General features: G+C 65.5%; 2 protein-coding genes across 3 annotated transcripts; one reads left to right on the top strand and one right to left on the bottom strand.

Annotated features, from left to right (window-relative positions):
* Nucleotides 1-1,169: 1,169 nt before the first annotated feature.
* On the top strand, nucleotides 1,170-11,823 carry GABPB2 (GA binding protein transcription factor subunit beta 2). 2 transcript variants are annotated; one of them, XM_029055632.2, is made up of 9 exons: nucleotides 1,170-1,543; nucleotides 5,043-5,181; nucleotides 5,907-6,074; nucleotides 6,438-6,632; nucleotides 6,847-6,979; nucleotides 7,549-7,662; nucleotides 7,910-8,092; nucleotides 8,701-8,897; nucleotides 9,825-11,823. In XM_029055632.2, the coding sequence occupies exons 2-9, from the start codon at nucleotides 5,074-5,076 to the stop codon at nucleotides 10,062-10,064; spliced, it is 1,338 nt and encodes a 445-aa protein (XP_028911465.1). In that variant the 5' UTR covers nucleotides 1,170-1,543; nucleotides 5,043-5,073; the 3' UTR covers nucleotides 10,065-11,823. The 2 variants fall into 2 exon arrangements, with proteins under 2 accessions (XP_028911465.1, XP_028911466.1); XM_029055633.1 differs by lacking the exon at nucleotides 1,170-1,543 and adding an exon at nucleotides 2,105-2,144.
* A 490-nt stretch (nucleotides 11,824-12,313) lies between these two features.
* Nucleotides 12,314-19,542, bottom strand: SEMA6C (semaphorin 6C). The gene is made up of 17 exons (XM_029055482.2): nucleotides 19,422-19,542; nucleotides 19,208-19,322; nucleotides 18,931-18,988; nucleotides 18,730-18,786; nucleotides 18,528-18,629; nucleotides 18,175-18,265; nucleotides 17,909-18,028; nucleotides 17,562-17,650; nucleotides 17,163-17,380; nucleotides 16,722-16,853; nucleotides 16,375-16,530; nucleotides 16,073-16,246; nucleotides 15,698-15,835; nucleotides 15,492-15,569; nucleotides 15,326-15,381; nucleotides 15,184-15,228; nucleotides 12,314-14,343 (listed from the first exon to the last, which is right to left on the bottom strand). Exons 1-17 carry the CDS (start codon nucleotides 19,540-19,542, stop codon nucleotides 13,382-13,384), a joined length of 2,712 nt encoding a protein of 903 aa, XP_028911315.2. The 3' UTR covers nucleotides 12,314-13,381.
* Nucleotides 19,543-20,225: the final 683 nt, after the last annotated feature.

Raw genomic sequence — 20,225 nt, 5'->3', positions numbered from 1 at the left:
TCTGTCTACTAGGTCACAGTGCTTCTCCCATCTTGAATGGAAGGGCCCAGCTGAAGGAGCTAGCTCTTTGAGGGTGTTGGGAGTGGGAGCACACCTCTGGGTTCACAGCTGAGGTTGGGTGGGGAGGGGCCAGTGGTTGCTTTCAGTTTGGGGACTGGACCCCAACCTCACCCACACCTGGTCTATGATGAAAGCAGTGTGACCAAATGGATAGAGCCCAGGCCTTGGAATCAGAAGGACCTGAGTTCTAATCCTGGCTCCTCCACCTGTCTGCCGTGTGACCTTGGGCAAGTCACGTAACTTCTGTGTGCCTCAGTTGCCTCATCTGTAAAATGGGGATTAAGTCTATGAGCCTTGTGTGGGACAGGGACTGTCTCCAACCTGATTATCTTCTTACTCCAGTGCTTAGTACAGTACCTGACACAGAACAAGCACTTAACACATATCAGAATTATTATTATTGTGAAACATAAGAGATCCCAAGTGGAGCCTGAGAGACCCTGAAGAGGTCTTTCTGATCCATGAGCTCATCAGAGGTCCCAGCCCCAAGTCCCCCTCCATTTCTCCCCTGCATGCTGAAGGACACATTGGCACTTGGGAGGGTCAGGCAGTCTTAAGTCAGTCTAAGCGCATTAGGCGCTTAACAAGTACCATGATTATTATCAAGTGTTTAGTATAGTGCTCTGCACACCGTAAGCGCTGAAGGACACATTGGCACTTGGGAGGGTCAGTTAGTCAATCGCATTACCATGATTATTATCAAGGGTTTAGAACAGTGCACTGCACACCGTGAGCGCTGAAGGACACATTGGCACTTGGGAGGGTCACTCATCAATCGCATTAGGCGCTTAACAAGTACCATAATTATTATCAAGTGTTTAGTACGTGCGCTCTGCACACCGTAAGCGCTCCGTAAACACGATTGATTGCCTGACGGATCCCCCGCGTCCAGGGGGGCGCTCGGCCCTTATCGCGACAGGAAAGATGGGGACAGCCTGACGCGCAGACATCACCTGAAGACACTCCTGCTCAAGCCCCGGGCTCCGGGGCCCCAGGCCGGACCGGCCGACCCCGTTCTTGGCGCCCAAACGCGCGCCGGCGCCGGCCCCGCCCTCGGGGCGGAACTACAAACGCAGCCCACGCCTCTCCCTCCGCCACCGGAAATAGTCCCCCTCCACAGCCCGGGGAGACTCCCTTCCCCTCCCGGATACCCCAGAAAAGGGACGATGGTGCTCGGAGGGGTCGAAGGCAGCCCCCGGAGGGCGTGAGGGGCGGGCCCGACCTCACCCCGCCCGTTCCCACCCGGGGATCCCTCCGCCCGGGCCGAGCTCCGCGGAGAGGCCGGCACTTCCGGTCCGCCATCTTGCGGCCGCCATCGTCCCACGAAGGGGGGGGCCCCGACCCCCCGGGACGCCCAGGTCAAAGGTCTCCCGAGCCGCTCCCCGGTCCTCGGGATGGACGGAGGGTCCTGACCCCCGGGGGGGGAGGGGGCTGAGCGGAGGAGGGAGGGGACCGAGCTGGCGGCGCCCCCGACGGCGCGGAGGTGAGTGAGGGGGGCGAGGGGCGAGTTGAGGGGTCAACCGAGGGGAGGGGGCGTTGGAGCTCAGCCGAGAGCAGGGTCCGTTTGGGGTCAACCGGGGCGCATTTAGGGGTCAACTGGGGGGCAATGGGGTCACCGGAGAGGAGGGCGCGACTGTAGGCGGGGGGAAGTTTGGGGTGGCGAAGGTGGGGACGGGGTGGAGGGCCGAGTCTGGGAGGGGGGTGATGCCTGAGGGGAGGAGAGGTGGTCTTGGGGTGCACCCCGCGCCTTTAGGATAGGGGGTGCGGTGGGGATGGGGCACGGTGGGTTAGGAGGGACCAAGCGCCCCAAGCCGGGGGGAACCTTCAGGGGGGCATTTGCGGGGACGAAGGCAGCAGCAGCCCGGCTGACGGGGGGGAAAAAACCCGGGCTGGGGAGTCAGAAGGTCATGGGTTCTAATCCCGCCTCCGCCCCTTGTCAGCGCGGTGACTTTGGGCAGGTCGCTTCACCTCTCTGGACCTCAGTGACCTCATCTGGAAAATGGGGATGAAGACTCTGAGCCCCACGTCGGACAACCTCATTACCTTGCGGCTATCCCAGCGCTTAGAACAGTGCTTGGCACATAGTAAGGGCTTAACAAATACCATCCTCATCGTTATTATGAAGAACTCGGGGAGCCTTCAGTAGGCAGGGGGACATGAAGGGTAATTGTGGGGCTTGCATGGGCCAGTGCACACAGAGGACTAAGCACTTAGTACAGTGCTCTGCACACAGTAAGCGCTCAACAAATACGATTGAAAGAATGAACACAGGAAGCCCTAAGTAAAGCAAGCTGATCACCTTGTATTCCCCCCCCCCCCCCCCCGGGCTTAGAACAGTGCTTGGCACACAGTAAGCACTTAACAAATACCATCATTATTATTAAAGCAGCGGGCCTGGGAGTCAGAAAACCTGGATTTTAATCCCGGTTCCACCCCCATCACCTAGCACCAGTGCCTGGCACATATTAAGTGCTTAACGATGAACAAATACCATAATTACCATATGTCTGCTGGGTGACCTTGGTCAAATCGCTTCACTTTGCTGTGCCTCGGTTACCTCATCTGTAAAATGGGGATTAAGGCTGTGAGGCCTATGTGGGATAGGGACTGTGTCCCCCCTAATTATTTTGTAATCCCGATCTTTAGTACTGTACCTATCACATAGTAAGCACTTAACAATTCCCATTTTTTAAAAAAACCCCTTTGACGGTAGGCTCCTCTCACCCCCAAAACCCACAAGGGCTTGGGGTTCCGCCGGTGTGAGCGGCTCGAGTTGCAGCCAGCGCAGCCCCTGCGGCAGAACCCACGGTGCCGCCATGTTGTCCCCCGTGGGCCTACTGGAGTTTTCAAGTCCCACCAGCCCCAGGCCAGATGGGCAGGCGGGCCAGGCCCCATCCCTTGCCCGAGAGACTTCGATCTCTGACCCCCTCTCCATCCCAGGTCTCCCGCCAAGCTGAACCTCAGATTTTCACACCAGTCTGCGCCTCTCCTCCCCAACAAGTTGTGATCCAGGCTGTGGCCTATGAGGGGACCTGGGGCTAAGATCGGAGCAAAGGAGTGTGGGCACGGGGGCTGGAAGGAGTCTTAACTGTCTCCCAACTCCACTGTTCCATACTCTCCCAAGCTCACAGTACAGTGCTCAGTAAATAGCCTTCATTGATGATCGATCAGTTGATCGGTCCTTTCCCTTCTTCCTCCTCCCCAGAGGGGAGTCCTGGGGACCGGGGAGCTGAAAATAAAAGAAGAGACACCCCCTGACACTCCGCCCGACATTGTTACCCTCCTGCCTGGACACAGGGGGTTGGCCCAGAAGGACTCTTGGGGCCCTTGTAAGAGTGAAGATCCTGAATTCTCCGGATGCCATCCCCAAGAGAGTCGCCTGACCCCCCCCCTTCCCGGTGAACCTAGTTGACCCTTCTTGGTGGCGGGGGTCCGGTGCCCTCCAGGTCCTTCTGCTGGGATCTATGGAGTCAGGTCACTGCCTCCACCCTATTCCCCCCGCCCCAACTCCTCATTGCCCGGTGGCCCCGACCAAATGGTCCCTTCACGTGGAAGAGGGTCCAGTCAGTCATATTTTGAGCACTTACTGTGCTCAGAGCGTAGTACTAAGCTCTTGGGAGAGTACAATATAACTATAACAGACACATCCCCTGCCCGCAACAAGCTTACAGTCTACAAGGTCCAGTCCACGGAGAGTGAAAAGCTTGTGTTTGCCTAGCGGCTCTGCCCCCGGCATGTGGGTGGAACACATGGGCGGCATATGCAGGCGGTGCCTATAAATCATTCAGGTGTCCCTCAGGGAGTGCGGGTCCCAGGCCACAGCTCCCGGGCCATTGTGGCGGGGGGTGGCCGTCCAATCGTCCGGTGGAGGAAGAGACCTGGCTTCCCTCCGACTCCTGGGCCCCGGCCTCTTCGCAGAGGCCTCTCTGCCCCAGTCACGCCGGACCATGTTTGGCCTCGTTTCCTGGGAGAAGGCAGGAGGGCGGAAGGGTGGAATGGAAAGAGCCAGGATGGTTTCCTAGACAGAGAGCAAAGATAGCATTGTTTCCAAAGCTAGCGGAGAGGGCAGAATGGAGGGAGCTTATAATAATATTAATAATAGTTGTGATATTTCTTAAGTGCTTACTGTATGCCAGGCACTGTATTAAGTGCTGGGGTAGGTACAAGGTAACTGGGTCGGATACAGTCCCTGTTCCACATAGGGCTCACATTCTTAATCCCCATTTGACAGATGAGGTAGCTGAAGCCCAGAGAAGTGAAGTGACTTGCCCAAGGTCACACAACAGTCAAGTGGCAGAGCCGGGATTAGAACCAAGGTCCTTCTGACTCCCAGGGTCGGGCTTTAGCCACTAGGTCACGCTGCTCGTCTAATGAACCCAAAGAACAGTTCCCGGTGTCCCCCGCCAACACTCCTACCTCTTTGCGTGCCCCCAACAGTTGGCCCAGGACACGCTCCGGCCCCTGCCCCCCACCTCCTCCTGGGAGCAGGTAGCCACCTGGGTGGGCTAAAAGCCTCCCACTTGGAGCCAGCATAGGGGCCTGTTGCCGTGGAGAAAAGGCAGTGACACCGAGAGACGGGCAGGGACGCAGCCATTGGGACCCTTTGATGCAGGCCAGGAAGTAGTGGCACCTCTTCCCTCAGGCCCTTTCACATTGCCCCCTTGCGGGTGGCAAGTCGGGGGAGGGGAGCGTGCACCCATTTGGCAGAGGCAAAACTGAGTCCCAAGAGTGAAGGGTGGCATGCCGGCCTTGTCGCCTGGGAGACAGTTTTGAGGGGGCGGTAGAAGAGGGTGGAGAGGTTAACAGCCCCAAAAGAAGGGGGCGATCCACTGACCCCACCCTCAGCTTCTTGACACCAGGGCAGGGGACCGGGATCAGGGTTGGTCCGGAGACGCGTTGCGGGAGGGAGGGCAGGCAGGCAAGGCGGGGGTGGAAGGAGGACAGGCAGGCGAGCGGTGACGGCAACGGGTTTGTGCTCTCAGCTTCCCGCGCCCCCCGCTACCGTGAGCCAAGATGTCGCTGGTGGACCTGGGCAAGAGGCTGCTGGAGGCTGCCAGGAAAGGGGAAGATGACCAAGTGCGGGTGCTGATGGCCAACGGGGCCCCCTTCACCACCGACTGGGTACGTCTGGCCCGCTGGCCTGCCGTGACCCCCGGAGACCTCGGCCCATCGATAGAATGACGCTCTAGGCTCCGTGTGCTCCCTCCCAGGGAGCTCGTCTTTTCCCCCCAACACACATGTATTTAAAAATGGGTGCGAGTGCACACACCCTTTTTCTTTTGATGTTGAAGGATTTTTTGAAATTGATCATAAAACTCTGCTCTGGGAATTGAGGCTCGTGAGAAAAGCTACCGGGAACACGAGTTTTCCTAACGTCCGGCACCCCCGGGGGCTTTGTTGAGATTCACTGATCGGGGAGGGGTGTGGGATTCTCTTTCCTTCATTTGTTTACTCATTCAGTCATTTATTAAGCACTTACTGTGTACAGAGCTCTGTAATAAGCCCTTGGGAAAGTAGGATACAATGATAAACAGTGACATTCAATGCCCATAATGAGCTCACAATTTAGGGTATTGCACCTCAACCCCCCATGTTGAGGAAGAGATTCCTCAGTCTCAGAAGTCAGTCAGCCCTTCCCCTCTCTGCCCCCCAAAGAAGCCCGGCTACAATTTTACCCAGGACTGAGGGTGTCGAGGGCATGGAGGACATTAGTGGGGATTGAGCCCCCTCAGGCCAGATGCCATGGGGAGCCCCAGACCAGGCTGGGGGAAGGCGGTGGTGCCAGCGGGCACTAGTGGGGAGGGTTCCCCGGCCGGGCCCTGCTGACCTTCTCTGCGCTCCCCCAGCTGGGCACCTCGCCCCTGCACCTGGCGGCCCAGCACGGTCACTACTCCACAGCGGAGGTGCTCCTGCGGGCAGGGGTCAGCCGGGATGCCCGTACCAAGGTGGACCGGACTCCCTTGCACATGGCCGCGGCCGACGGACACACCCACATCGTCGAGCTGCTCGTCCGGGTGAGGCGGGGGTGCGGCCGGCCCGGGAAACGCCCAGACGGGAGGTGGGTGGGCGTTGGGAGGGCCTAGCCCCGGCCTGAAAGACCCTGGGTTGGGATGGAAGCGTGGAGGTCACGTGGTCCATTCCCCCGCCTCCCCTCCGGAATAGAGCCCGAAGGGGCCGAGTAAGGTCGCCTGAGGTCATCGGCGATCCTGGGGGACGTCCACCTCCATGGGCCAGGCCCCGGGTAGTTGATAGTGGCCATCATCACCTCCCCCCTCCCACCCCCGAATCCATCGGCTCACCCAGTGAAGTCCACCAGCCCGCCCCCTCCGTCACCACCCTCCCCGCACCTCACCGGTCCTCCCCCCGCCCTCCCGCAGCACGGCGCCGACGTGAACGCCAAGGACATGTTGAAGATGACGGCCCTGCACTGGGCGGCGGAGCGCCACCACCGCGACGTCGTCGAGCTGCTCGTCAAGTTCGGCGCCGACGTCCACGCCGCCAGCAAGTTCGACAAGTCCGCCTTCGACATCGCCCTGGAGAACAATAACCCAGACATCTTGATCCTCCTCCAGGTGCCCGCTGGCGGGAGGGCAGCGGGGCGGGAGGGCGGCTTCGTCGGGGCCCAAATTAATGCGGTAACTCACCTGTGGTGACCCCGAAATCCAGCGTTATCTTCACCGCCCCCCGTGAGGTCGGTGGATCCCCTCGCCCCCGCAACCGTGTATCTCGCCCCCACCCACCCCCGTGTCAAAGGCCGGTGACCGACCTACCGTGGCGTGCCCGCAGGAGGCGATGCAAGGCCAGGTGAGCGCCGACTCCGACCGCGCCAGCCCCGTGCCCGCGCCCTTCATCCTCACGGCCGGGGACGTCGTCGGCCTCGCCGGCCTCGTGTCTTCCGTCGGGGCCAAGGACCCCCCAGGTAGCGTGCCCTCCCTCTGACGACCCCCCCCCACACCGTCCGTCCGTCTGTCCGTCCGGCCGGCCAACCCCAGCAAAGGTCCCCTCCCACCATCCCTTTGAGGGCCGATCGGGATTCCAGCCTTCCCTGGTGCGACCACAAGGAGGCGGCATCGCTCTTCCTTGACCACCCTGGGGGTCACTGCAGTAGCTGCTACTTCTAGTGCCCCCCATCCCCATCCCCCCCCGGCCTAAATAAGGGAGGGGCGTGTGGCATGCCACCCTCTCCCCCACGCCCACCCCAACCCCAAGGAGAGCCCGTGTAGCCGCGGCGGCAGGCATGGCTGCAGTCCGTCCCTCTCCACGCTAGAGCCCGACTGTCCCGGTTCCAGGGTGCTGGGAGGGAAGGGGCCATTCCTCCGGCCGGAGCAGGGTCTTCCCCTCCTCCGGCCGTATCGGTTTCCATGGCACCAGGGTCTGCCCGGTCCCCGCCCGGGGACCCCCTGTGGGGGCCGCCTCCCCACCGAGGAAGGGGCCAGGCTGGGTCAGCGTGACGACCGGCCTCCTCGCCCCCTCTCACCCGCTCTCTAGGCGACTCCCACTCCTCTGGCCTGCAGTTCTCCCACTCCACCACGTCCGTGCTGGCCACGCTGGCCGCCCTGGCGGAGGCTTCGGCCCCCCTGTCCGGCTCTGCCCGGATCCAAGGTAAACATCCAGCTGCTCGCTTAGCTTCGCCGCCCCGGCGGGCGGAGGGATGGAGTGAGGCCCGGGGGTGGCGTGGACGGCCCAGGGAGAAGAGGGGCCGAGCAGTCTCGGGCTGACTGGGCTCTGTACCCGCCCGCGCCGCCTGCTTCTCCAGGGCTCGTGGCCTGTCTGTGTCCCCTGCGTCCTGCTCGCCGGCTGGCCCCTGACCCACACCGCCCATGCCCCCCCGTCCTTTATGCCTCTCCAGCCCATGGCGAGGAAGTGGCCGAAATCCACACCGTCGAGTCGGCCACGCAGCACGTGGTGAGCGGCGGCCAGAGGGTCATCGCCATCGTGGCGGACGGCGTCCCCCTGGGCAGCCTGCAGGCGGCCATTCCCGGCGGTGGCATCGGCCAGCCCTTCATCGTGACGATGCCGGATGGGCAGCAAGGTGAGCCACGGGGCCGGACTTTCAGCGGGTCGGTGGGGCCGGGGATGCGGTGGGCTAGTTTGCGACCTCGCCCCGAGACCTGAGCGATGGCCACGCCCCGATTTGTGGTGGGGGTGGGCGGGGGTGGGTACGCAAGTGTGTCCATCTGCCACCGTCACCCCCCCTCTCAATGTCTTCTTCCTGCCAGCTCCCCAGAAGAGAAGTGTGAGGGCCCCACCCCGCAGTGCAGGGTGACGTGGGGACTCCGTCCCAGCCCTTGTCAGGGAGGGCCAGTGTGGTGCCCAGCTGCCTCAGTGGTCACCCGGGTGACACAGCTGACACCAAGGCAGCAGAGCCAGTGGGCAGAGGTGGAAGAGGGGACCTCCAGCCCTCCCACCCGGCCCACGGCTGTCATCCCACCCCCCCCAGACGGTCAGCTCCCTGTGGGCTGGGATCCTGACTCCCAACTCTGCCAGATTGGCCTCTCCCAAGTACATTTGGCACTCGCTCAACAAATGCCATCGGGCGGCGGGTGGGGACGGTGAGTGAGCCGGGGGGCGGCGGGCGGCCTCCTCGGCACCTGTGACTCTGCCTTGACCTCCTCCCCTTTGCTGTCCCTTGGTTCGTAGTCCTAACTGTACCTGCCGGTCAGGTTGCAGAGGAGACCGTGACCGAGGAGCAGCCTGAGTCCGAGTCCGAGCCCGACTCCGACCCGCCGTCCCCGGGGGAGGAGCCGCCGGAGGAGGGAGCCCCGTCACCGGCCTCCCCGCCGCCCGCCAAGAGACAGAGGACCGAACGGTCATCCCCTGGTGCCTGGGACGGCAAGGTAGCCCCCTTGGCTGGGGACACCCGAGCACCCAATGGGGGGGTTCTTGCCCGAGAGCAGGGGGCGGGGGTGGTGGTTTGCAGTTCCAACTCGGACCCCGCCTGCGGTCGAGATCCCCCCAAGATGGGGAGGGGGCTCTGGGTGGGTCTCAGTTCCGGGGTTTGGGGCCAGGCAGTGGGCTGAGCGCCGGCGGGGAGGCAGGCGGAACAGAGCAGAGCAGGCCCGGAGTCATCGGGTCCACCGTGCTGCCCCAGAAAAGTCGGGGTCTTTTCAGACCCTCTTCCGACTAACCTCCAGGGGCCAGTGGGGAGTTGGGCCTCCCCACTCTGAACCCCACCAGATTCTGGGGGAGGCCTCTCCTCTCCCTGCCCCCACCCTGCTCACCCACTTTTGTCTGTGGAAACTCTGACTGTCCATTTTTCACGGTCCCCAGAGCCCGTCCACATCCTCAGGGCAGGGATGGGTCTCCACGTGCGAGGGCGGGCACGGCCCTCTGCGGCCTGGGCTGGACGCCCTGTAGGGTCACAGGGGAGGGTGGCCCGGCGGCAGCCGTAGCGAGGGGCAGTGTTGGCCGAGCGGCCCTCGGGTACGGGGGCCCCATGCCAAGTGCTTGGCGTGTGCCCGGTCTGGGTTGGCGCCTCCCCTTGGATGGGGATCACCCGTTTTGGGGGGACACCCGGCTGCCCCCCCCACTCCCGGCCGCCCTCCTGGCTGAGTGTCCGTTCCCTTCTCTCTCACCCCCTATTTTTCATCTTCTCCGTCGCCGCGTCATCCGCATCACGTCGCTGAGGGCGGGGGGAATCGGGAGCCCGGCCTCGGGTTGGGGAGGAGACCGCCGAGCGGAGTCGTGCCGCCCATCCCCTCGTCGACAAGGTCGGGGCCCCAGGCCATCCGACCCCCGCCGCCGACCGTGTCGTGTCCCCGCAGGAGGGAGCCGAGAGGGAGCTGTTGCAGCAGCGGCTGCGGGAGGCTGACCGCCAGGCGCAAGAGTGCCGGCAGCAGCTGCTGCAGAAGGAGCGGGAGGCGGAGCGCTGCCGCCGCCGGCTCGAGGCCATGGCCCGGGCCCAGGTGCAGCCCGACGGGGACACCGTGGTCGTCGTGGGGCCTCCCTGCGGGACCTTGGACCTGCACCCGGGGGGCCTAGCAGCTGAGACCGGGGGATCCTAGCGGCCCGCTCCCCCTGGGTTTCCCCCGGACCCAGCCTCGGGGGCGGACGACGCCAGCGGGCCTCCAGTGTGGCGGCCTGCTCGACGGAACCGACGGGAGAACAGCGCGGGAGAGGCTCCGTGGTGGGGCGGGGGCCGCGGAGCAGGGCGGCGGCCCCGGGGCCCTCGAGGCCCGCGGGGCTGGGGTGGGCCCAGGAGCCAAGGCAGGAGCCGGCACGGTCTTCCATCTCGAGGAAGCCCCGGGCACCAAGCGGAAACTTTTACCTATTCGGGAAAGTGTTTGCAGCCCAGGCCCCTGGGCAGCTCCACCCCCAGTGGCTTCGGGTTTCCGTTGGCTTCTCAAGGAGGCCTGGTCCTAGGGGCGGGGGGCAGTGCCCCCCTCGTCTCACGCACGTACGCGCACGCTTGTCTGACCTCGTGAGTCGGGCAGGAGAAGGGTTCCCGGGCAGGGGCGGGGGTGAGGGGTTCCTCCTTCCCCATGGTCTGCCTCTGTCAGGTCGTTCCCAGGGGCTGGGCAAGTTTGGATCAGAACCGGCAGGAGGCTGGGCCTCGGGGACAGAGCTCAGTCACCCCTATCCCAGCCTCCCTCCCCTCCCCTCCCCACCCCACTCTGCCCGGCTGCCAGCTGGAAACGGGAGTTTTCCAGAAGAGCTGCCTGGAGAAGAGAGTGGGGGCAGGGAGGGGATCCGATTTCAGAGCTGCGGCCGCTGCGGCAGGGCAGCGAGGAGGCCCGAGGTCCGCCTCCCTCCCTCCCTCTGGGACGCTTCTCCCAGCGGGCCCCATATGGAGCACGCGCCCCAGACGGGAGATCTGGCTCCAAGTTGCAAACCAGGTCTGCCATATCTTCTCTTTCGCCTTTCAGGAGGTGTCTGTTCTGTCCCCCCGTGTCCTTCCCCCACCACCCCTGCACACATATACACACATTCTCTCTCTCTCTCTCTCTCTGTCTCTCTCTTTCTCTCTCTTTCTCCTTCTCCCCTCCCCAACCCCCCAGTAGATCCCAAACCCCATCAGGTGGCCCAGATTTCCCCAACCAGCGCCAGACCCCACGGGCTGGCAGACGCTCCGTGTCTCCATCCCTCCGACCGCCCCTCCCTCCCTGGGCGGGCCGGGGGGCCCAGTTTTCCTTCCTTCCTTCCCATTCCTGAACAAGAGGCGACACCGTCCTCCCGCTTGTCCCAGGGCCCTCGCCCCTGTGCAGCCGGTTTCACACAGGCCTGATGGCCATCCGGGCCCCAGCGGCGGCGCGCCCTAGGTAGGGCGGAAGGGGAACAATTTCCTGGAAGCCCCCAGGGACGAGCCTGGGGCGGGGGCCCTCAGCCCATTGGACACTTACTTGCAGGCAGGGAGGGCTTCACTGACGCCTGGGCAGTGGTGGGGGGGAGGGAGTTGGGGGGCATCCCTGCCCCCAGGGCCAGGTTTCTCCCAGTCTGATCCCTCGCCCGCCACATGTGCCAGGCCAGGAACTTGGCCCGGCACCCGCCTCAGAATTCCCGGGAGCCACCGCTCACTCTCTGCCCGGCTCCCTACCCCTGCCTTAATATCCCAGATGCCCCCTCCACTGGGAGGGGCCCAGGGGACCCCCCCCATAAGGAAGGAGCCCGACATAGCGGGCAGAGGGAACCGCATGCCTGCGTCTCCACATACAGAGCTCTCTATATTTTATATATATTTTATAGATATATATATATACGTTTTTGTACTATGATTTTTAAAGAACATTTCTTAATAAAATGCCAAAGGTTCCCCTTGGAGCTGGATCACGACTCGGCTCAGTTGGCAAGGTGGTCCCGGCCTGCTCCAACGGCCGGCCCCTGTGGGGCAGGTTTTCCCCATGGTGGCCGTCTGTCTTCCGCCAGACTGGGTGGTCTCCTCTCCCCCCACCAGCGGGGGGGTAGCAAGTACATGCACACCTCCATGTTCTGTCTCCCTACCAGGTCGTGGGAAGGAGCCGAGTCCCCCCTCCACCTCTAATTCAGCCCCCAGGGTGGAACTACAGGATTTTTTCAATGTCCCAGGTAGGGACCGGCTGGGGGGGTGGGGGTTGGGGGGAACGGATCAGGGACTGTCTAAACCCATTTGTTTGGATCGACCCCAGCACTTAGTATAGTGCTTGGCGCACAGTAAGTGCTTAAAAAAATACCATGATTACTATTATCGATAGGGATCAGAGAAAAGAGGCCAGAGGAGCTCAAATGGGGGCCTGGGAGGGCTGTTGAGAAGCCTAGGGGGTTGGGGAAGAGGTGCAGAGGGGTTTGGGAAAAATTTATTGGTTCCACATTTCCCCGCACCCACACACACACACACTTCCCCATCGGGGACAGGCCGCTGTACATATAAATATATTTACAATCAAAACCCCAATATATGAAACGGGGTGGGAGAACCCAAGTCGCCTCTGAGCAGGAAGGGTCGGTCCATCCCTCCCTCCGCCTCCACGCAAGGCTAGAGCTGAGGGAGAGGGGGCGCCTGGTGGCCTCGGGGGAGGGGGGCAGATCTGCACCTTTAACTTCCCATTACAGAAGGCCCACCCAAAACCCCAGAGAGAAGAGGACAGCAGAAACTCGGAGCGGGGGTTGGGCAGTGGAACTAGATTGAGTAGAGGGGGCCAAAGGGACGGACATAGGGAGTAAAAGAGACAGCTGGAGACACGGGGCCGTGTGGAAAAGGACCTGTGGGGGAGAAAGGATAGGCCCGATGCAGTGGTGAAAAAGCGGGACGGACGGGGTGGGAGGGCCACTCTCCCGGACCATAGGGTGGACGGACCGACAGGTCTGGGTGGGAACGGGGAAGCCTGAGGCGGACGCTAACACGGGGCCGGTCGGGTGCGGGGGCGGTAAGCAGGCCGGAGACGGGTGAGAAGAGACCAGAGAGACTCAGAGAAGAGACGGCCGCGTCTCCCCTCCGGCCCGACTGGATGTACTGTCCCCCAGGGGGTAACGGCTCCTACACGGTAGGAGTGTCTGACGTCTCGGGGTGGGGGGGCCTCCCCGAGAGCTCTGTACACTGTACACGCCCCCCGCCCCCCGGGGGAACTGGGGGTCTGGATGGCCGGGGAGGAGGGGGAGGGTCGTTAAGGCAACTCGGCCCGGGGGGGGTCCGTGAGGGGGCGAGCCCCCACCCCCGGGTCCTTCCGGAAGACAGTGGAGTTGATGAATACGGGGATGGCAGAGTGGGGAGTAGGGGCGCCGTGCCAAGGGAGCCTCCGGTCTGCCTCATCTGCAACTCCTCCCTCCCTGCTCCCCCCCACCACCCAATCCCCGTGTCTTGCACGATGGGTCCTCACACCCCCTCCGCCCCCCAACCGGCGGGGCAGGGTCAAAAGTCAAAGCGTCCGGTGGGGGGCAGCGGGCCAGGAGAGACCAGAGGATCCAGGGGGGCCTTGGGAGGCGATGAGGGCTTCGGAGAGGGGCCCCCCCTCCTCTCCCAGCGCCGCGGGACCCGGGTCAGGAGGGCCGGGGGGGCCCGGGGCCCCTGCACCCCCCCGCCGCGCCCGTCCCCCAGCCCGAGCCGAGGGGCGGGGGCGGAGAGCGGGGGCCGGGACCGCGGGGCGGGGGCCGGGCCGGGCCCATCGGGGGGGATGTCCAGGCGGCGGGGTGGGGCCAGGTCGCGGGGGAGGGTGGAGGCGCTGAAGTAGGAGGCCGGGCCGGGGGGCTCGGAGAGCTCGAGGGGCTCAGGGGCCGGGGGCTGCAGGGGCCGGACGCGGTTGGCGAAGGGGGCGGTGGGGGTCGTGGGACCCGGCGACGAGGCGTGGAGGTGGCGGAGGAGTTCGTCCAGCGTGGTCACCTCCACGCCCTGGGTCGGGCAGCCGGGGGGCGGCGGGCGGACCAGCACGCGGGCGCAGAGTGGGGGTCCCCGGGGGGAGCGGGCCCTCCCCCCACCCGCGTTGTTCCCGTTCTGGTTCCACTCGGGGGCCGCGCGTAGGCGCTTGGCGGGCAGCTCCGGCGTGGCGTCGGGCGTGGGCAGGCCCGAGAGGTCGGGGGCGGGCGGGGCGGGCAGGAAGGTGGCGTAGAGTGGCGGCGGGGTCGGGACCGGGGTGGGCTCCTTGCCCGGCGGGGGCGGCGGCGGCGGGCGGGCCAGCGAGCGCAGGGATAGGGCCCGGGGGAGCCCGCCGGCCTCGGGGTCCTTGGGCGCCTGGCGCTGGACGAGGCGGCAGGCGCAGGAGACCAGCAGGCCGGAGACGGCGGCGCCCAGGGCGAAGGCAGCCGAGACGCTGGCCAGGAGGAGGGGCACGGGCAGCGGGCTGGGCGGTGGGGGTGGCGACGGCTCCTGGCGGACCCCTGCCGGAGGGGCGGGGGAGACAGGCGGAGACGGACCGGGGGTCAGCAAGGGCCGGGGGAGCCAGAGAAGTCCCTGCCCCACCCCCCCCCCCGGCCCGTCTGTGACGGGACGGCTGTGCCGGGGGAAAGGGACACAGAGACTGGGGAGAGACAGAGACACGGGGCCAGGGGAGAAAGGCAGGCGGTGGTCAGGGGAGGACAGAGGCCAACTGGGTGAGAGACACTGACCAGGCAATGGTGAGGGCGAGAGAGGGAGAGAGACTGACCAGGAGATGGGGAGAGTAGGCCCCACAGCACTTATATAACTCTCTGTAATTTATTTCTCCTAATGTCTGTCTCCCCGCCTCTAGACTGTAAGCTCGTTGGGGGCAGAGAACGTGTCTGTTTATTGTTGTATTCTACTCTCCCAAGCACTTAGTACAGTGTTCTACACATAGTAAGCGCTCAATAAATACGACTGAATGAAAGAGAGAAACGGAGAGACAGACCGACCACTCAGGCTACTGGGTCCAGGGGGTTGGCAGCAGTGGTGGGGGATGGAGAGAAGCCCCCAGCCCTGGCAGCCATGGGGTTAAGCTGGTGGGGGGCAGCCCGCCAGGGGCGTCCTAAAAATACCCCCTTCCCCTGCCCACCCCAGCTGCTCCCTCACTTTTCCCAGGAGCAGGTGGGGCTGGGGGCAGGGGACGTCTTTCAAGGTCAGAGCAGCCGACGAGGAGGAGCCAGAGCCCGGGGACCTCCCTCCTCCAGGACCGGCTGGTCTGGGGGTGGGGCGGGGTGGGGCGGGGTGGAGGGAGGGGGAGGCGGGAAGAGGGGCAGGGCCGAGACAGACCGGGAACTGACCGAACACGGGGTCCTCAGGGCCGGAACGGCTCCCCAGAGCTGAATCTGCGAGGGAGATCAAGTGTGAGGTGGGGGCGGCGGGGGGCGGGGGGGCAACAATAGATTGGAGTCGGGGAGGCCCGAGTCGTTTGGGGGGACCTACCCTGGCATGCCCCAAGCTCCCCGGCAGTCCCTTCCACGTCCTGCTCGAAATCGACTCTGGAGGGGAGGGGGAGAGTAACATCTCAGATGCAGCACCCCCCATCTCCCCCCAGTGCCGCCCGGGGATGCTGCGAACCCCTTCCGGGCCCCCCGCTCCCATCACTCACCCCTGGAGCCCGCCGGAGGCCACACACTCCCCGGAAGGCAGCCACACGCAGTACGGGTCCCGGGAAGCCAGGCAGGTCCTGAGGGGAAGGGGGATGGAGGGAAGGCAGAGACCGTGTGGGCAGGGCTGGGGCGCGGGGAGTGGGGATCCTCGCCCGCCCTGCCCCCTCCTCCACCCCGCCGGGGATCCCCCACCCCGCCCTCTGACCTGCGGCATCCCCCGTGGGCCGGGCAGCGGCCGAGCGGCAGGCGGAGGAGGCAGCCGGCGAAGGCCACGAAGAGTCCATAGTGGGCCGCGTCCAGTTCCAGACCCAGGACCCGCTGGGGTTCCGGCTTTCCACGGCATCTGCCGGGGACGGGGCGGAGATGGGGTCAGCTCTCCGGGGTCCAGTGAACCCCGGCGACCCGGGCCCCTGCCCTTTCCCACGCAAGAAGCTCCCCCTCCCCTACCCCGCCCCCGGACGGGCACCTCACTAGGCCGGACCGGGGGGCCGGGAGCGATCTCCGAGGTCGGGTCGGGCTACGCTCCCCTCCCCGGTGTCCCCCGGTCTCCCCTGGGTCCCGAGGCCACGGGGTCCCTCACCGGGCCGGGTTGTAGGCGTCGATCTCCTCCACCAAGATGGGGGTCACAGATGCGTTGGGACCCGGGAGGCTCAGGACCTTCAGGACCTTCCCGTCCTCCGCTCCCAGAAACAGGACCGTGGCATTGCCGTGGGGCCCCGCGTAAGGATCCACCACCACCTGGGTCAACCGGGACCTGGGGATGGGAACGGGGAGACGGGGACGGCAGGGACGGGGTCAGGAGACCCCGGAAGGCCTGGGGAAAGGGCGACTCTGGCCTCCTTCCTCCCTCGCGTGGGTGGGGAGCCGGGGGAGGGGCCGTACCTGCTGCCGGTCCAGGTGAAGAGCGGGTGGTGGCCGGCGGCGGGGACCGCCGGGTCCAGCAGGGGGTGGGCCTTGACGAAGGTCAGGACGTCATCCGGGAGTTCTTTGGAGGAGCGGAAGGCGGCGGCGGAGCCCGTGCCCGCACAGGAGCCCGGCCTGGAGATGGGGGCGCCGGGGAAAGGGTGGGAGAGGGAGGAGGAAAAGGGAAGGGGGCATTCTGGTTATTGCCTCATCTCCGCTCCCAACCGCCGCCCCCGGCCCCCTCCACGACACCCCCAGCGGGAAAGGGAGATCTACGGACAAAGGGGACCAGGGACCCGGTGGCGGGCGGGAGTTGGGGGTCACACCTCGGGGAGGGGACCCTGTCCTCGGGAACGGGGTTCCAGGTGACGTCCGGGCTCCGCTGCTCCTTGAACCTCCCCTCGAACGCCCGCTCGATGTCGTCCAAGTAGAAGGCGCAGACGGCCGAGCCGGGAATGCTGGGAATAACCCGTGGAGGGGAGGGAAAGGGAGAGGAGTGATCCACTGTCGGGGGAGGGGGCTCGTTCGCCCCACGGCCCTTGGAGCCACCAGGGAAGATCGGCCACCATGTCGGTCGGGGGCGGCGGAGGGTCGGTGCCATCGTAGTAAAGGTGGAGGACGCCATAATGGTTAATGAAAAGACATGGCGTCATCTCGGTCAAGGGAGTGGACACCACGTCGGCTAAGGAAGTAGGAGGCGAGTCCGACGTTAAAGAGGGACGGCGCCGACAGGAAGGGGAGGGTCGCAGAGGGGGAGGGGCCGCTACCTGTTGGGCTGAGTGGTGAAGACCCCGAAAAGGGCGGGGCGGCCGTGGAGGAGGGTGGGCCCGCTGAGGGCCTGCAGGACGTCGAAGTAGAAGACCGAGTCTCCGGGGATGGAGCAATTGAGCCGGGCCTTGAGGAAGGACGTCCAGTAGCGCTCGAGCACCCGCGGAGAGCCCCCCACGTCCCGCTTGCACACGCGGCCCACACGGGAAAACTGCACCTGTGGGGGCAGGTGGGGATCGAGTCGGAGGCCTCCGGAGCCCCGGCCCCCCCCCCCCCGCCATCTCCTCGGCCTCAGGCCCAACCCCCCCGCCGTCTCGGCCTGAGGCCAGTTCTCAGGGCTGAGCGCGTGCGTGGTGGCGGGCATGTGGGGTGGGGGTGGGGGTGGTCCCCCGCCGTACCCGGCCGAGACGCGTAGACTCCACGGAGACTTCACGGAAGAAGAAATAGACGTGGTCCCGGTGTTCCAGGGCATGGACAAAGTGGGGCTCTGTGGGAGAGGGAGGGCCAGCCGAAGCCGGGGGGGGGGGGGGGGGCGGGGAAGGGGGGTGCGGCGGGCAGACGGGGTCAGTACAGACCCAGAATGGAGTTACGGGGCAGGGGGCCTATTGGAGAGGCGGAGGGACCGAATCCCCCCTCCCATCACCGCCCCTCCGGGGTTGAGCCTTCCCCTCGGCCCCCTCCCCAACCGGCGGCCTCCCTCGTCCAGCCCGGCCCCTCCGCCTGCCCCCCCGGGGCGCCCCCTGACCTCGAAGCCACTTGGAGTCGTACTTGAGGGAGCGCAGGGGCGGCTGGGGGCCCAGGCTGCGGTACAGGACCGCGTCGCTCCCCTGGAAGTCCGCCGACGTCGCCGAGTACAGGCTGCCGTCTGCGGGAGGCCAGGGGTCACCGGCCGCCAGGAGGGGTCGGGGGCCGCCACAGGAGGGCACGGGAGGCCGGGGGCCGCGGGAGGGCACGGGGAGCGCGGAGCATTATGGGGAGGCCCGTGGGTGGGTGCGGGGACCCCCGACGTACCGGCGAAGAGGGCGGCGCTGGACTGGGCGGTGTCGTACGGACATCTGGCCTGGCCACTCAGCTCCGGCCCCTCCTGCTCCAGCGTGGACATCTGGGCGGGGGTGGGGAGTGGGGTGCAGGAGTGAGGCGGAGCCAAGCCAGTCACTGGTATTTATCGAGCGCTTAACGTGTGCAGGGCACTGGACTAAGCGCTTGGGAGAGGACAATAAGACAGTAGAGCAGACGCATTGAAGCTGGGGGCTAGAAGGGATCCCTGATGACCCCACTGTGCCCAGAACAAGCGGCCCCCTCCCCAGCTCCAGTGGCCCCCCTCCCTGGGCCCAGCAATCCCAGCAACCCCGGCGGGCCCCTACCCGGTAGGTGCGGCAGGCGGGGCTCAGGGCGTTGGTGCCGCAGGCGAGCAGGGTCTCGGGGTCCCGAACCAGCAGAACCCGGATGTAGTTGTAGCACTCGCTCTGCGGGGGGAGAAAGGAGGGGGATGGCGGGCGGGGTGACTCCGCGGCCCGGGGGGCAGAATCCGGGGGGCCGCCCCCCGCCCTCCCCACGGCTACTCACCCTCCCTCTGCCGCGCACGGCACAGTTGTCCACATCCCGACTCTTCCAGGTGAGATACTGCGGGAGACCGGAGGGAGGGGAAGGGGGCTCAGAGACCCTCCCCTCCGCCCACACACACACACCATCCTGCCCTGGGATCACTGGTACCACCCTCCCCCCCCCAGAGATCTCTCTCCTCCCCGGCCCACTGCGGCCCCTCACCTTGTCAGGCACCAACCCCTCCTGAGCTCTCTGGAGATCAAAGGAGAAAACATGATCCCTGCGGAGGGGCGGGGGGCCGAGGGGGACGGAGGACAGGGGCAGATCGGGAGGAGGGGGAAAAGAAGAGTCACAAATCAAATTTACAGGCCCCCCGGCCCCAGCCCCCGCCAAATGTCCCCATCACCACAGCCTTAATGACGGGTGCCCGGGGAAGGGGTGCCCACATCTGTTTGCCCCGCGGCCCCCCGGCCCATCCCACGCCCCCACGTGTCCTCACCGCCCGGCCACCAGCAGGCTCCCGTTGACCCTCAGCAGGCGCTGGAAGTCGAGGCCCAGCTCCCGGGCCGCTGGCTCACCCGCCGCTCCCCGAAACCACGACGGCGAGGCGACCCCTGGGGTGGGTGGAGAAAGATGGACGGAGAGAGTTGGGACGGGACGGGGGTCAGAGCCCAGGGAGCGGGGGCCGGGAGTCGGTGGCGGGGGGCACTCACCGCGGAGGTCGGAGGTCAGCAGAGGGGGCGGGTCCCGGGGGAAGGTAGTCCAGGCGGGGAGGCCAGGGGGCGGCAGCAGCAGCAGCAGCAGCGGCGGCAGGAGGGGGGGCGTCGGGGTCATCGTTGGGGGGGCGGGAAGGGGGGCTCGGGGCCCAGGAGCCCAACACCCCCATACGCCGGCCCTGGGGGCGGGGGAGGAGAGACAGGCGGGGTGGGGCCCAGAGGCCCAGCCCAGGTGAGGAGGGGGCTCGGCGTGGCGGGACCCTCCCGGTCTGTCCCCGGGAGACCCGCTCATCCCCCCACCCTCTCTCTGCCTCCGGCTGCCCGTGTCACTCACACGCCAGCCCAGACAGGAGTGAACCAGCCTGGCGGGATTTGGGCGGGGGGACTGCGAGGAGACAGGTGAGGTCAGGCCCCCCCCCCAAACACACACACACACACACACACACACACACACACACACACACACAGAATGTCTCCTCTCCCTCCCTGGCTGGGTCTGTCAGCCAAGTTCTCTGGGACCCCCAACCCAGCCCATCTCTCCCCTCACGACCGTCTCCACGCTCCTCTGTGCAGCCCTGAGATCTCTTTCCCCTAGAATTAAAATTAGCCGCCGCCACCGCGGCTGTGGTCAGCCTACACGGGGTCAGGGATTCGGGGGGGCCGGATCGGGAGCCAGGAATAACAGATCCCACAGCCCGCCGGGCTCCGTCGGCCCCTCCCCGCAATCTCCGGGGCGGCAGGCTGTGGATGGGGGGCGGTTAGAGGCCTAGGCCCCCACACCCACACACCAACAGCCAGGCC

The sequence above is a fragment of the Ornithorhynchus anatinus genome, chromosome X5 (genome assembly GCF_004115215.2).
Source record: "Ornithorhynchus anatinus isolate Pmale09 chromosome X5, mOrnAna1.pri.v4, whole genome shotgun sequence".
NCBI lineage: Eukaryota > Metazoa > Chordata > Mammalia > Monotremata > Ornithorhynchidae > Ornithorhynchus > Ornithorhynchus anatinus.
This window is presented reverse-complemented; position numbering and strand designations above follow the sequence as displayed.

Excerpts from the sequence above, each read along its gene's own strand:
- GABPB2 (XM_029055632.2), top strand. The coding sequence starts at position 5,074 with ATGTCGCTGGTGGACCTGGGCAAGAGGCTGCTGGAGGCTGCCAGGAAA. Across the intron at positions 6,633-6,846 it reads ACATCTTGATCCTCCTCCAG|GAGGCGATGCAAGGCCAGGT; the intron begins GTGCCCGCTGGC and ends GCGTGCCCGCAG. Across the intron at positions 6,980-7,548 it reads CGGGGCCAAGGACCCCCCAG|GCGACTCCCACTCCTCTGGC; the intron begins GTAGCGTGCCCT and ends CCCGCTCTCTAG.
- SEMA6C (XM_029055482.2), bottom strand. The coding sequence starts at position 19,542 with ATGACCCCGACGCCCCCCCTCCTGCCGCCGCTGCTGCTGCTGCTGCTG. Across the intron at positions 15,570-15,697 it reads GCCCACGGGGGATGCCGCAG|GACCTGCCTGGCTTCCCGGG; the intron begins GTCAGAGGGCGG and ends CCTTCCCCTCAG. Across the intron at positions 14,344-15,183 it reads CCCTGAGGACCCCGTGTTCG|GGGTCCGCCAGGAGCCGTCG; the intron begins GTCAGTTCCCGG and ends CCCCTCCGGCAG.